The following is a 15,433-nucleotide window of genomic DNA, read 5'->3' on the forward strand; positions in this document are numbered from 1 at the left end:
ACCTGCCGTTGCTGCACTCGCAAACTGTTTTTAAATGCCGTGCCCACGTATACAAAAAATGCAGAAAGCTTGCCAGAGCAGGAACTGCAGGTTAGTCGCATGGTGCAAAAGCAGGATGGATTTCAAGGCCACTGAATTTTAAAAAAATGCTGCATGCACCTTTTTTCTGCGGAAAATGAGGGCATAGCAGCCCGTTCAAATCAATGGGCTGCTATGCCTGTGCAAATGTGGGCCGCCAACCCGCATACATGTGAACCGCCAACCCGCATACATGTGAACCACCAACCCGCATACATGTGAACCAGGCCTAAAGCAATAGTAAAGTCATTTATAAACAACACCTCCTTCAGGTTTAACCACTTCTTGACCACAAGGATTTGCCCTCTTAATGACCAGGCCATCGGATCGGAGCCGAGCGCCAGGACCAGTTATCACCAGTTAGGCCAGACACTGCTTGATGACCTATTTTAGGCCTGGTTCACAGAGTCTGTACTGACTGACTATATAATAATGTGCATAAGTGAACCAAAGCCCCTAAATTCAGCAATGAAATTGAAGTGAGGTGGAAATTTAATAATTTAAATTTAATAATAGAATACCGTGATAATACCGTATACCGTGGCAAAACCTTAATCAATTAATCGCAGCATGAAAATCTGATACCGTCACAAGCCTACCAGTGACATTACTACAGTAATCAGTGCTATAAATATGCACTGTTACTGTAAAAATGACACTGGCAGGGAAGGGGTTAACTTTATTGGAGAAGGAGAATTGGAGAAGTGTGTCCCTAGGGGCGTGATTCTTACTGTGCAGGGATGTGGCTTTTCATGTAACAGCAGAGATCTATGATCCTACATAGCAGGACCGTATGATCTCTGCTGTTACACAAGGGAGAATGACAGGCGGCTGTGTTTACATTAGCCGCCTGCCTTTCTCCCTCTGTAACTGACGATCGCGAGTGACCGGCAGACATCGGGTCTGCCGGTCACACGCGCGGGGATCAGAGTGAGCGAGCAGGGGCGGGAGCGCGCTCGCCCCCTATTGGCTCGCAGGCGAGTGACGTACCCATACGTCACTTTGCCTGCACGGGGCTGACCGCCGCAGTATATGTACTTGCGGCGGCCGGCAACCGGTTAAGATCCCAAAAGTGGGTAGTGCATATGAAATATATACAAAGAAGGAGGAGTTACAAAAAAAAAAAAAAATACCAAGACAACACAGAATTGGCAATTTGCTATATAAATAAAAAGGAATAAAAAACAGAAATAAACTTTACCGAAGCTTATCCCTTGGTAGAAGCATACTAGAAACCGTGTGGGTACTCCCCAGTTTTGAACTGGCTTCATGGAAGAAGAACACCATCCATATCTCAGGTTACCCAGTTTATTGGAATATGGATGGGGGCTGGACTTTAGCCCTTTGCCAATCAACCCGGGGGGGGGGGGTCCCTCTCTCAGCCCACAGGATGTTTCGTGTTCTGAAAAAAACAGATTTGAATTGGCCAATAATGACGCTAACCGCACAGTCAGGGATAGGATTTCTGACACCAGCACATTGATCTGATCGCAACAGTACCAAACACTGCCTGCTGCCGCAATCAGGCACCATAACGGTTTTGTGTGTTTCTCTGGAATTCTACACACGCTACAAACACAGAGTTACATGTACACGTAGCCCAACATGTGTCCCATCAGAAGGAATTATTTTCATCCCTCTGCCCCTAATATTTTACCTATTATGAGAGATAGAATACATTCCTTAGATCTGGTGATATCAATCAAAGCTTGCAAACTGTTCGGGGCTTCTCATTGCCCCCTGATGGTTCTTGTAGACGGAAGAAGTAGGCCTCTCCTTTGAGGTTTTGGAAAAAGGGGACAATCTATGTTTACTGGCATGGGAGACTTTTCTTGGCATCTAGGTGTCAACTATCCTAGAGACTGGTCCTGTCCTTTTCAAATGCTAATAAAAAGTGTATGACTGATACCCTGGTTGTTACTGAGTTACTGTTGCCTCTTGATCATCTCAAACCAGTCTGCCCATTCTCCTCTGACCTCAATAAGGCATTTTTCGTCTACACAACTGCCGCTCCCTGGATATTTTCTCTTTCTGACCATTCTCTGTAAACCCTAGAAATGGTTGTGTGTGAAAATCCAAGTAGATCAACAGTTTTTGAAATACTCATACGCATTAGGCACCAACAACCATGGCATCTTCAAAGTCACTTAAATCCCCTTTCTTACCCATTATGATGCTTGGATTGAACTTCAGCAAGTGGTCTTCACATCTAGATGCATAAGACTAACAGCAGTGTTAATACAGAAAACCTAAATTCATAACGGATCAGACAAAGCAAAATAAACCATTAGCTGGATTGGCAGAACTATGGGAACAAAGAAAAAAAATACCCACACAAACCTCATCTAAAGAGAACTTTAAAAAAAAAATGAAAATAAATGAACGCACGGTAAAAACCACCATACGAACATGAATGTACAGTAGTGATATGTTACTGAAGGTCAATGAGTAAATGAATAAGAATAGAAGATTCTATATTGTCAAGTAAATGTATACAATCATGCAAAAAAGACTTCTATTGGTACTTTGAGAAATGAGCTTACAATGGCAAAAAAACACAGTAATGAGAAGAGATTGGATAAAGACTCTCCATTCTTCTAGACATCTACTGTATAGAGTTTGGAAAGCAAGAGAAGAATGTTATATATGAAAAATACAGAAAAAAAAATGGGTGTAACTGGGAACATTAAACAGGATTTAAATGATAGTGTGAACTTTCAACTCTTCGTTAAGCCCTTTTGGGGCTTGAGTAATGTTCCCAAGCTACTACCATACATAGAGCTAAAAATCGACCTCTCCGCCTGATATCAAATTTATTACAAATTTCCATTGCAAATCCAGACAGATGGAAAAAATGTTTTCCCCAACACTGGGACATTCTTTGCAATCCCATACTTGCCTCTGTCCAGGGCCAGATTAATGTAGGGGCTATTGGAGCTGCAGCTCCAGGCCCCTACCTTAATATAGGCCCCGGGTTGGCAATATTCACTGTTACCGTTCTTCAGTCACTTGTAAACACAGAAGTCTGGCTTCTATGCTCACTTCCCCAGGCAGCTCCCTCAGAACCTCCCCACACAGCACGAAGGCCGGACAAGGAGGGACAGTTGCCGATGCATGGATGCGTTTATGGGCTTCAGAGACAGCATCCCATGTTGAATTAGGCATGCATGGCTGCACCCTTCCTCCTCTGGGTGCATGCCAAGGCACGGCCCTTAAGGCCCTTCAAAATCCTCAGCACCAAGCCCATGATGCTCTTAATCCGGCCCTGCCTCTGTCATTTCTTCAAAACCATGATTTGTATATAAAAGGGTCCCCAACATCAAAAACAAAATCCCACCCAGTAAATTGGCAAAGCCACACAGGTCCAATCTTCACCCTATGACATTCTTCTGAAATTTAGTAGAGATGTATCAATGCAAAAAGAAACCTTGTAAAATGTGCCCATTTGTACAGCATCAAAAAAACTTTTCACGACTCACAGTGGTAGAGAATTTGCCATCAATCCATTCTTCACATGTTCCACCACATTTGTGATATTTTGCCTTTCTTTCCCATGCAGTCTCCTTTTTGTAGGCCACACTATATGTACTGCTAGGGCCAGGTTCGCCAAACACAGGTGGTTTATAGAGGAGGGCGATGTCCATCATAGTGTGCCCAGACACTACACCCTCAAAACACAATAAATCCCCCAAAGGTCTCAAGATTTGGATTTTAAAATCTATCCCCAATTCTTCATCCTTGAAGAAAGGTTTCAGTTGTTATGCAAATGCAGAACCTTTTGGCTTTTTGCTCTTAATAATCTAGCTCAAAAGGGGCCTAACGAAGAGTTGAAGGTTCACACCATTATTTAAATCCTGTTACATGTTCCCAGTTCCACAAGATTTTTTTCTGTTTTTCATATACAACATCTATACCATGTTTTTCATATACATCTCCCTTACCATGCTTTCCAAATTCTACACAGTAGAAGTGTAGAAAATTGGAGAATCCTTATCCAATCTCTTCTCATCGCTGTGGTATTTTGCCATTTAAGGTAATTTCCCAGAGTACAAATAGTATTTTTTCCAAAAATCTATAAGTTTATTTAACAATATAGAATCTTCTATTCTTATACATTTACCTTCAGTTTTACATCACCACATTACACATCTTATGGTGATTTTTACAGTGCATTATTTAATTAATTTTAATTTTTTGCCATCTTTAGATGACGTTTGTGTGATTTTCTTTGCTCTGTTTGCATAGTTCTGCCAATCCAGCAAATATTGTTTATTTTTATTTTTCTGATCCATTATGGATTTTGGTTTTCTGTATTTAAACCACTGTTAGTCTGCTCCCCTCCTCTCCCACCACCTGGTCTCTGCAGATTGGCTGGTTCATAGCTGTCATCCCATTTGCAGTTTCCCGTTTAGTCAATGCCCACCATCTCCAGCTGGTCCCACTGCCTTTAAATAGGCTTCTCTCTTTCCATTGGCTATACTTTAAAAAGGAGGCGGGGACTCTATAAAGACGTTGTACACTTTCGCTTTATGTTCCCGTGCCTGCAACGATCGTCAAAGATGGCACAGCTGTTTCCATCTCCCAGTGGGTCCGGCTCCCAGATCCTTGACAGCTGCTGCTGCTGTAGAATCTGGCTTCCACCCCATAGACATCAGGTTCCCTCCGCGATTGGCACTTCTGCTTTTATGTAAGTGTGCTAGGATTATTTATTTTTTTAATAAAAAGATCATGTAGGATTCACAAACTCCTGCCCCTTGGCTATATGTTCTTCATACACTGCTTAAGATCCTCCCTTGTCTGATTTGCCTGAGCTGCGGATCCACTCATCCACCCCAACATCCATTTAACCATTCTTCTTGATGTGTCCCAAGCTACAGACATGCCCGATCCAACTCTCCACTCATTCATCCATCCATCCAACCATAAATCACTGATTTTCTACAGCTGCTCACCTCACGAAGTCATTGCTTTGCATTTTCCTTGTGTGGTTTTATTCACTTTGGACCAGCACTCCCTAGAACAAGTACTTTTTAACCCTTTTTTTTCTCTTCTTATTCTAGAACACTTGTTAAGTCAATTTTCATCCATTTTTATCAGTATTTATACGAGGTAGTGTACATGTTTGGGACTCTACACTGAGCGCTGAGAGTACACATCTTCTTTAACGGTTTCTTTATTGCGTATACAGTATAAAGTGCAGAAACAAGGACCTTCTGCGCACGCATGGGGGGAGATTTACTAAAACTGGTGCACACAATCTGGTGCAGCTGTGCATAGTAGCAAATCTGCTTTTAACTTCACCTTGTTCAATTACGCTCTGACATCTACGCAGAGCTGCACTAGATTCTGTGTGCGCTCATTTTAGTAAATCTTCCCTAAGGTGTCTTATCGCTTGTCAACTCATCGCAGCCAGAGAATGATGTAACTGATCAGATCTCTGCTTAGTTAGATACTCTACAGGGGGGGGGTCACTGGGGTCTATTACACTCCCAATGTCTCTATAAAAAGTACCTGTCAACCTACCACACATGCTATCACATAGGGGTTTGTCAACAACTGTGATGAATAGAAATACATGAAAATTGTTTTTTTTTTATAATAAAACGTATTGAAAAAAAAAACGATGGGATCCAACATAACACCCACTGCCCTGCACACATCTGCAAATGCATGCACAGGGTGTTCATGTGAATGTAAACCGTGATCACACCAAACATCTGAAGGTATCGCCACAAACAAGAGTGAGAGCAAACCTAGCACCAGTACCCACACTTAGAGTGGTTGTAAAGGTAGAAGGTGTATTACCTTAATGCATTTTCTGCATTAAGGGAAAAAAAAAAAAAAAAAAAAACACTGATTAGCACCCCCTCCCTAACTTTTACAGCACTGCACTGTGCCAGAGAACAGAAGTGCTGTGCTCCCTCTCCCCTCACTGAACATTGAGGCAGCAGCGGTAGCCATTGGGCCTGGGAGGAGGGCTCATCAAACTTTTGTATTACTTTGACTCTAAACTGATAAGCTGTAAAACATTACTCATGGAGAGGTTTGGGTACCGTAATCTTTTGCAATGTCACTGCCACACGCAATTTTAAGACTTGGCATATTTGGTATCTATTTACTCAACGCAACCTTATTAAAAAGGTTAGGTATTACGTTGTGCGTTTGCACCAAAATTAATTTTATAATATTTTAACCATAAAATTTACATTTAATAAATAGTTGCACAAATATCATGTAACGATAAAAATAGCAACATTTATCCCTTTATTCTACAGGTCCTCTGCATTAAAAAAAAAAATAAAGAATATTCTGGGGGTTTTAGGTAATTTTAAAGCCAAAAAAGTAGATTTTTAGATCTCTGCAAATAATTACAAAATTTCTTTAGTATTAAAAGGGGTTAACGACATTGGGAAATTTAACAATGATCACTGTACTTACTACTTGACTGCAGCCTAGACATCCCATTTGCTGCACCGTGTAGGTTAGAATCAAAACTTTGGCTGTTTCGTACAGTAACAGGGGAAACCACAGTGCTTGCTGTTGTGCTTGGCATTCGAGCCAAATTAGGCATGCTTCTTCGTAGTTTATCTAGGTAGAAAGAAGAAAAGTTAGCATTCGAGTTAAAGGATACATACTGTACAAAACAAACATTAACCAGTTCCCACCCGCCCTATAGACAAATGACGGCCGGGCAGGACATACATTGTTCCAGGTGGATGTCATAGTTTGTGAGCTCTATAAATTTTCTACGGACTAAATAATAAACACTGAATTAGGTTATTTTCACCAAAGAAATGTGGCAGAATATAGTTTGCCTAATTTTTTTAAGAAAGATGATTTGTAAAACTTTTATCAACACTGTTTTTTTTGTCATTGTTTGCCAAATATGCTGGGAAAAAAACACACACTTTGTTTCTAACAAAAGATAGCTCTAGTTGTGTTAAAAATATGATAAAAATGTAATATGGACACCGTATTGCATGACCGCGCAATTGTCATTCAAAGCGCAAAAGCTGAAAAGTGGCCTAGGCAGAAAGAGTGCCCAGTGTTGAAGCGGTTCAAAAAAAAAAAAAAAAGTTTAAAAAACACAACTGAATTTAACAATACATTAAAACAAACTCAATCCTCCTTCTTATATTTTTTTTAACCACTTGAGTGCCTGCACCTTAAAGGCCAAGTTTGTCTTTCAACATGTTACAAGTTACACCTGTATTTGTGGTGCAACATGTATCAGGTTGAGCATCCACCACCTCACCCCCTCCCAGTAAAAGCAGGCGGGTGACCTTCTTCCCGCACCCGCTGTCACAATTTGAAAACTTCACAGCCATGCAGGCTCTGCCCACATGGCAGTGTCATTCATTCACCAAGTTCTGAATGAATGAATGAACGAACTACAAACTACCATCAGAAATTGTGGCTGAATTGCAGGGGAATTGGTGAGCGTACTCATAGTCCATTGTGCTTCCTAGACTTTGGTAAATGCCTGCCCGTATCGGAGGTACTGGCAGACAGTATACTGACAGTCTGCAAGAACCTGACATTGCACCTGAGATCTGCTGATCACAAGTGCAATGCTTACAGACTCCCAAGAAAAAAAAAAAATAAAAAAAAAAAAAAAAAATGCAAATTGTTTTTACCTACAAAAAAATGTGCATTTATTTATCTCTTTTTTAAAGGTGAACTTAACCTTTAAAATGAATTCAGCAACACAGTCCGCTTTCAGGCATTTAAGTGCATAAAAGAATCAGCATAATTACCTTTGTCCAATGACCAGTGATGCAAAGAGGAAATGCACTGCCTTTGCGATCTGCTATGGGTGCAAATACATAGTTAATGGCACCCCAACCACAGATCACAAATGCAGTGCATTTGAGGGGACCAGATCACATGGTACCACAGTACCATGCAATTTGGTGCGACATGTTTTTCAAAAGTGGAGCAAGGACTATTTTTTATGCATTCCTGTGCGATTAAAATGAATAGGCTGCCACACTGCTCTTTAGGAGAACACACAGAAATCCCACAGGAACGCGAATAATCTTTAAGGGTACAGCGATGACTACCTCAGACTGGAGACTCTACTCAAAGCTCTGCAGAGTTTCTACTCTGGCAGATGTTGGCTGTCAGTACCAGGAAAATAGTTCTTCAGCAGAAGATTTTCCAGGTACCCCACAACCTGCAGTCCCTTAGGGCAAAGCAGAGCCAAAATCAGGGAAAGCACCTTGGTGAAACCCTAAGGAGCAATGGACCGACTGAATTCCCCATAAGGTGAATGCAATGACTGACCTGGCATTTTCCATGCAAAACATGTGAACTAATGGGAACAAGTTGAGCATCGTTCGTTCCAGAATGGGCTGGAACCTCTCTATTTGGCTTTGGGAGCATAACAAAGGTTCAAGGAGAGACTTTGAAATTATTCCATAGCTGGTACAGGAATGATGACCCCTAGGGATAAAAGCTGCTGGACAGCAGATATGAGATCGGTGATGGGGAATGCAACAGGTTTAAAAGCATTAAGTGGGGACGGGGCAGAGCGTGGAAATCCAATTCATAGTCCTTGGAAATGCCAACCTGGACCCACATGTCCGAGGTTTGTTAGGACCAGAAGGCCGAAAAGGTGAGGTGCCATATCATCGGACAGAGGCCTTAGCACCAGCCTTGGCTGGCTTCGAAGGTCTTTTTTTTTTTTTTTAACAAAAAGCATATTCCTTTTCTGGACTTGGCACTGGATAACTGAGGGGGGCGAAAGGTTCCTAATTTAAGGCATAAAAGACCTACCAGAAGAGCTGCAAGCTTTTTTCTTCTGGGGAAGAAAAGTACTCATAGGCCCCTTTCACACATACGGTCCGTTTTTCATCCATCCGTTGACGGATGAAAAACGGACATCAATGCATCTCTATTTAAAAATGGATGACAACGGATGATCATCCGTCAACATCGGTTTTCATCCGCTTACATCAATGTCCGTTTTTTGGAACGGATGAAAAAAAAAAAGATGAAAAAAACGGATGAAAAAAACTATACATTTTGACGTGATTGAACTAATGAACTGAACGGACCGTATGTGTGAAAGGGGCCTTACCCTCTGCAATCTCTTTGATGTATTTATCCAAGGAAAGTCCAATTAGCCACTGAAGACATCCAGTCAGTGACAAAAAAAAAAAAACTTGTAGAGTCGGGACTTCCAGCAAGGCAATTTTTTTGGTGGTATTTAATCACCACTGGGTTTTTTATTTTTTGCGAAAGAAGTGAAAAAAGAGCAAAAATTTTGAAAAAAAAAAAAAAAACTTTAGCTTCTATGACAACATTTTGCAAATAAGTAATTTTTGTTCATAAATGTATACTGCTACATATCTTTAGTAAAAATAACCCAAACTAGAGGAGATTACTTAGTCTGTGTGAAAGTTCTAGAGTCTACGGGACCATTCACACGGGCTTTCCGCCCAGCGGACTCAGTTTTGCTCAGCGGGGATCGATCTGCCGATCCCCACTGAGCTGGCGGATTGCAGATCCTTCTCAGCCTACTTTGCATAGACAGACCTGTCAGATCCCCGCTCTCCTCTATTGGAGATTGGATGAAAACGGTCTAGACAGATGGAAAATAGGGTTTCCATCTGTCTGGATTTCACGGACAGGATCGGATAGCAGCGAGTGTCAGCAGACATCCGCTGCTCCATAGGGGCGCATAGAGCATCCGATCAGGTCCGCCTGAAAAACTGACAGGCTGACCTGATCGAAAAAGCCCGTGTGAAAGTGCATTAAAAATGGATTTTTGTAAAATCTTACCGTAAAATCCTTTTCTCTTAGCTCATTGACAGACGTAGTCCTCGGTGATACACCACCTTCGGGTTATGTTGCCTCCACAGGAGCAGGACTAGACAGGAAATTAAAAAGCTCTGGCCACACCCTAGGGGCAGTCCCAGAGGGTATATCCTCTCTCTCTCTGCCTCAGCAAATCAGTTATGTGAAAAAGCAGTCTTTAGAGATTTTAACCCAACCCAACTTAAAAACAGAGGGGCGGGGACTACGTCTGTCAATGAGCTAAGAGAAAAGGATTTTACGGTAAGATTTTACAAAAATCCATTTTTCTCTAGCGCTCATTGACAGACGTAGTCCTCGGTGATACACCACCTTCGGGACGTCCCAGAGCAGTATCACAAATGAGGGGTGGGAAAATGGAAATCAAATCCCAATCTAGAAGGCCCAACCGGTGCCAACTAGAAGTTTACAATGCTCATCCTTAATGATGAGACTCAACAAAAAAGAGAAATTTTTTTTTTTTTTTTTTTCAAACAGAAAAAACCCTCGAGGTAGACCACCGGTCTCCTCAAATTGCGGCCTGCAAAACCTTGCGGCCAAATGAGGCATCCGCCGATGCCATCACATCAATTTTATAGAATTTTGTAAAGGTATGTACCGACGACCAGGTGGCCGCCTTACATACCTGGACCACTGACGCCTGATGGCGAAAGGCCCAGGAAGTACTGAGCGCTCGAGTGGAGTGCGCCCTAACAGGGAACGGAGGACTCTGACCCTTAATAGAATAAGCCTGTACCACCGTTTGTCTAATCCATTTGGCAATGGTCGCGGCAGATGCAGGCAAACCCTTTCTGGGGCCATCCGTGATCACAAAAAGTGAATCCGTCTTACGGAATGATTCCGTAGCTTTCAGGTATACCCTGATTGCCCGAACCACATCTACGGAATGCAACGCATGTTCCCGATGATGCTTGGGCTGAGGACACAAGGAAGGTAGTACAATATCTTCATTCAGATGAAAATCTGAAACCACCTTAGGAAGAAAAGATGGCTTAGGATGAAGTACTACCTTATCCCTATGAATCACTAGGTATGGGGACTGGCATGATAATGCAGCCAGTTCTGACACCCTGCGAGCAGAAGTAATAGCCACCAAGAAGGCCACCTTCTGGGATAAAGTAAGCAAGGGAATCTCCCTGATGTTTTCAAAGGGAGGTTTCTGTAGAACCGACAAAACCAAATTAAGATCCCAGGGCGGTAAGGGCGCGCGGACTGGAGGAGCCAGGTGCCGCACCCCCTGGATGAAATTCCGCACCAAGGACTTGGTAGCTAAAGGTTTCTGAAAGAAGATTGCTAATGCTGAAACTTGACCCTTGATGGTGCTCAAGGCTAGCTTCTGCTCAACCCCTTGTTGCAAAAAGGCCAATATTCGAGTCACCGAATAGGTACGTGGAGGAAATCCTAAAGATTCGCACCACGCAATACAAGTCTTCCATGTGTGATAATAGACCTTGCTGGAAGTCGCTTTCCTTGCTTTAATAAGGGTAGGAATGACTGAAGTAGACAAACCTCTGTCCTTCAGTACTTGGGTCTCAATGGCCAGGCCATTAAACCCAGCGACTGTAAAGCATGATGGTAAATTGGTCCTTGAGACCACAGACACTCCCTGAGACGAAGTTCCCACAGAACGTCTGCGACTAGCATGTCCAAGTCGGCCAGGCCGGCTTGAGGAGGCCAGCCTAGAATTTCTAGGACCACTGGCGCTGATAGAATCTGAACCAGGCGTCCCTAGAGGTATCTGGCCCCGACCATCCGAGAAAGTCTGGTCGTTTTCTGTTCCCACACATTTATCAGATACCTGATTGTTATCAGGAAGGGTGATCTTTTCTGGTTGAACCTCAGGGACCGAAGTCACCCGACTAGAGGCTACTTGGCCTATCTGGTCAACCAGATCCGATTCCTGTGAGGTATAGGGACTAATCTTAGGAAAAGGTAAAGGAAAAGATCTATTCAGGGAACGGTAACTACCGCTTCCTGTAGTACTTAAATGTTGGAAGGGAAGAATCGCACCGGTAGTAGTGGTTGAAGCTCGATCTAATGTCCTGAATACCGGTGAAAACGTCCCCCCACCCTGAAACCGGGTGGGGGCGCACCTTCAGGCTGTGTACTCCTTTGCTTCGGGTTTGGCTGGGTTGGTCCTTTGCTTGTCCGACCAGCCCTTCTTGAACCCTCCTGGAGGAGTCTTGCCTTTCCCGCTAGTACCAGCCGGGCGCCCTTTATGGGCGGTAAAGAAAGGTCCTCGCTTGTTGCGAGGTCCCTTAGCTTTAGCAGCCTGTGGCAAAAAAGTGCTCTTGCCCCCAGTGGCATCCTTGATGATTTCATCTAGGTTGGCCCCAAATAGACGATTCCCCTGAAAAGGGAGATTTGTCAAGGTCTTTTTGGAACCTAGGTCAGCTGACCAGCATTTTAACCACAGCACACGTCTGAGGATCACCGCTGACATAGATGCATGCCCTAATAAGGGAGTAGTGTCCAAGGCTGCGTCACAGATAAACTGTAGCCCTTGTATAATCTGTTCCATCAAATCAGATGTCTCCTGGGGAATATCTTTTCCCCTAAGGTCTTGGCGTACCATTTTCGCCCATTCCGTAAGTGTCTGGGAAACTAGACCAATAACAATTACTGGTCTAAATGCTGACCCTATCAGAGAGAAGATGGTGCGGGACTCTGCTTCCATCTTTCGATCCACCGGATCCTTAAAGGACGAAGTGTCCTCCACTGGGATAACCGTGGCTTTATTCAGCCTGGAAATAGGTGGATCCACCACTGGTGATACCGTCCATTTCTTAATGATGGATTCCTCAAACGGATAGCGTCTAGCAATACGCTTGGAAATAGTAAAGGTACGTTTAGAATGCTCCCATTCTCCTTTAATCTGATTACCGAAACATTTGGGTACAGGAAAAACCTTCACCGTTTTGATGGGCTTATTAGTACCAAAAGGAATCTCTGTTTCAGTTGCCTCTGCCGGTAAAGCCTCAAGTTTTAAGGTTTCCTGCACTGCCACAACTAGTGCGTCCACCAATGCTTCTTCCTGAATTATAGCAGGAGAAGAAGCGTCCTCCTCACTGTCTGAGGGGGCTTTACCTGGGATAACAGCCTTTGCAGAGGAACCTGCAACTGCAGTGACCATCTCTGAATCAGAGTCAGAGGTGTCAGATAGTATAGGGGTAGGCGGGGGTCGCTTCCTTGACCCCCGTCCCTGACAGGCCGCCTCCACCCGAGCCACCATAGACTCCAAAATTGCTGTAAATGACTCTACACTCTGTGCACCGGCAGGTCCCGTGGCCCCCTCGAGGGAAACAGGTGGGGGAATATGTGTGGCAGGGTCCATGATAATTCCAGTCACTTCCTGGATAATATAATTCAAAAATAAAAACCTTTTTTTTTTTTTTTTTTCAGACCCCCAGCGCCACAAAAAGCCCCTTAGTGTTACCTGCTAGGGATCCCTATCGATCGAGAGAGAGAGAGAGAGATAGACTCCCAGGCTCACCACTTGATGCTCAGAGTTTAACTGCAACAGGTTACAGCGCTGTCTTGATAAACAGGAAGTCTTTTGGCTGGCTGCCCAGGAAGAAAGGAGGCGGCTCCGCCCCTCTGCACGCCTTCCGGCGCCTCCCCTAGCTCCACGAGGTGTTTGGATCACCTCAAACATGGCCGCCCCCATGCTGGAGACACGAGGCTACGCCAAAATGGCGGCTCGTGCGATCCAGCAAAAAAAATGGCGGTGGCCTGTACTGAATAGCGGTGTGCTGCAGGGCACACAACACTCTCTCTGCATGGGGATTTGGCGTGGTTGGCGGTACCGGCCCTGGCGGACCGCATGGCCATTCGGGAGGCCTGCTAATAGCTGGAGATCTGATTAGGAAGGCAGTCTACATGTCCGTGGCTTCTGACTGGTAGGTAGCTTATTCTTATCACCGTAAGATTCCCAGAATGCCACAGATTATAATCTTTTTAACATGTATACAATTAGATTGTTAGCTCCCAAACCAAGCCTCCTGGCTTTTTGCACATAAAATCACACTCAAAGTAGGAGGATCTGTGTCATTAATAGGATAGAGAGGGACTCTATCTTACCATACAGAGAGGGGCCCGCGTTCACCACAAGACCCGTCAGGGGAAAAGGGGGAACATACTACTCACCATACCGGAACCAGGCGGGCACCAACTCCTGACAGTACCCCTCTCCACCGGGGCGGGAGGGCTGTCGACCGATATGGACGCCGTGACTCATGGTCTTTGGCGTTTCAGCGAGACGTTTAACTCGCGGGGTCAGTCCTTTAATGGGACTTTGTTGCGGCCGACCCAGCGCGGAGCTATGGCCTGCACGCACTCGTAGGCTGAACTGGGGTGACCACCGGATCTCAACATCCAGCCCGTCGCCCAGTTCAGCTTTCTTGCTTGAAGATCTCACAGGAACACTGGAGAAAAAAAGCTGTCTAAAAAATCCTTTAAGAAAAAAATCTTGCCAGGACCTAAGATCCCAGCAAGGTATCTAGGTCCTTACTCCTAACTAGACAGAAAATAACTGATTTGCTGAGGCAGAGAGAGAGAGGATATACCCTCTGGGACTGCCCCTAGGGTGTGGCCAGAGCTTTTTAATTTACTGTCTAGTCCTGCTCCTGTGGAGGCAACATAACCCGAAGGTGGTGTATCACCGAGGACTACGTCTGTCAATGAGCGCTAGAGAAAAATTGATCACACCTGATGTACTGACGGCCCATCTCATTTGTTGAGGCCCTGAAATGTCAGGACAATACAAATATCCCTCGAATTACCCTTTTTTGGAAAGTGGACAGTCAAAGGTATTTAGTAAGAGGCATGGTGAGTTTTTTTAAGTTTTTTCATTTACCCAAGGACTGTGGGAAAAATTACATATATATTTTTTTTCTTTTACACAAAATTGTCATAACAAATTATTTCTCACACACAGTATATGCATACTTGCAAATGCACCCAAAAATACATTCTGCTACTCCTCCTGAGTATGGCGATACCACATGTGTAAGACTTTTACACAGCCTGGCCACATAGAGGTCCAACATGCAAGTAGCACTTCCAGGCATTCTAGGAGCATAAATTACACATACAATTTCCTGACAACCTATCCCATTTTTTAATGCCCTGGAGCCCCAGGACAGTGGAATTACCAACAAAATTACCCCATTTTGGAAAGCAAACACCCAAACGTATATTCTATGAGGCATGGGCTGCAGAGAGGTACTCAGGTGCTCTGATGGGCTGCAGACAGGTACTCTGATGTTCTGCAGAAAAGGTTCTTGGGTACCCTGATGGGCTGGTGACAGGTCCTCTTTATTACTGGGCAATCAGTGTGTTTTTACTGTGCACTGTAAATCAGTAACTGCCTGTTACCGCAATCTCCTCCACACACAGGATCGGTGTGTGAGGAGGAGAACCCGGTAACAAGCATTTACCGGGTTTGTTGACACTAGTGAGTTTGTGACTGGCTGTGATTGGGGGCGCGCACAATCGGCGTGATTGAGGACAACACATGACCGGCTGTGATTGGACA

At 44.0% G+C, this 15,433-nt stretch overlaps 1 protein-coding gene across 2 annotated transcripts in view; it reads right to left on the reverse strand.

The window, feature by feature from the left end:
* Positions 1–15,433, reverse strand: part of SLAIN1 (SLAIN motif family member 1) — a 105,854-nt gene that overhangs the window by 17,886 nt on the left and 72,535 nt on the right. For both annotated transcript variants that reach the window (XM_082245558.1, XM_082245557.1), the window contains one exon: positions 6,517–6,666. In XM_082245558.1, the coding sequence (XP_082101684.1) occupies positions 6,517–6,666 (150 nt within the window). The remainder of the gene's footprint in view (positions 1–6,516; positions 6,667–15,433) is intronic.

The sequence above is a fragment of the Pelophylax lessonae genome (assembly GCF_965119305.1).
Source record: "Pelophylax lessonae genome assembly, chromosome: 2".
In the NCBI taxonomy this organism is placed as follows: domain Eukaryota; kingdom Metazoa; phylum Chordata; class Amphibia; order Anura; family Ranidae; genus Pelophylax; species Pelophylax lessonae.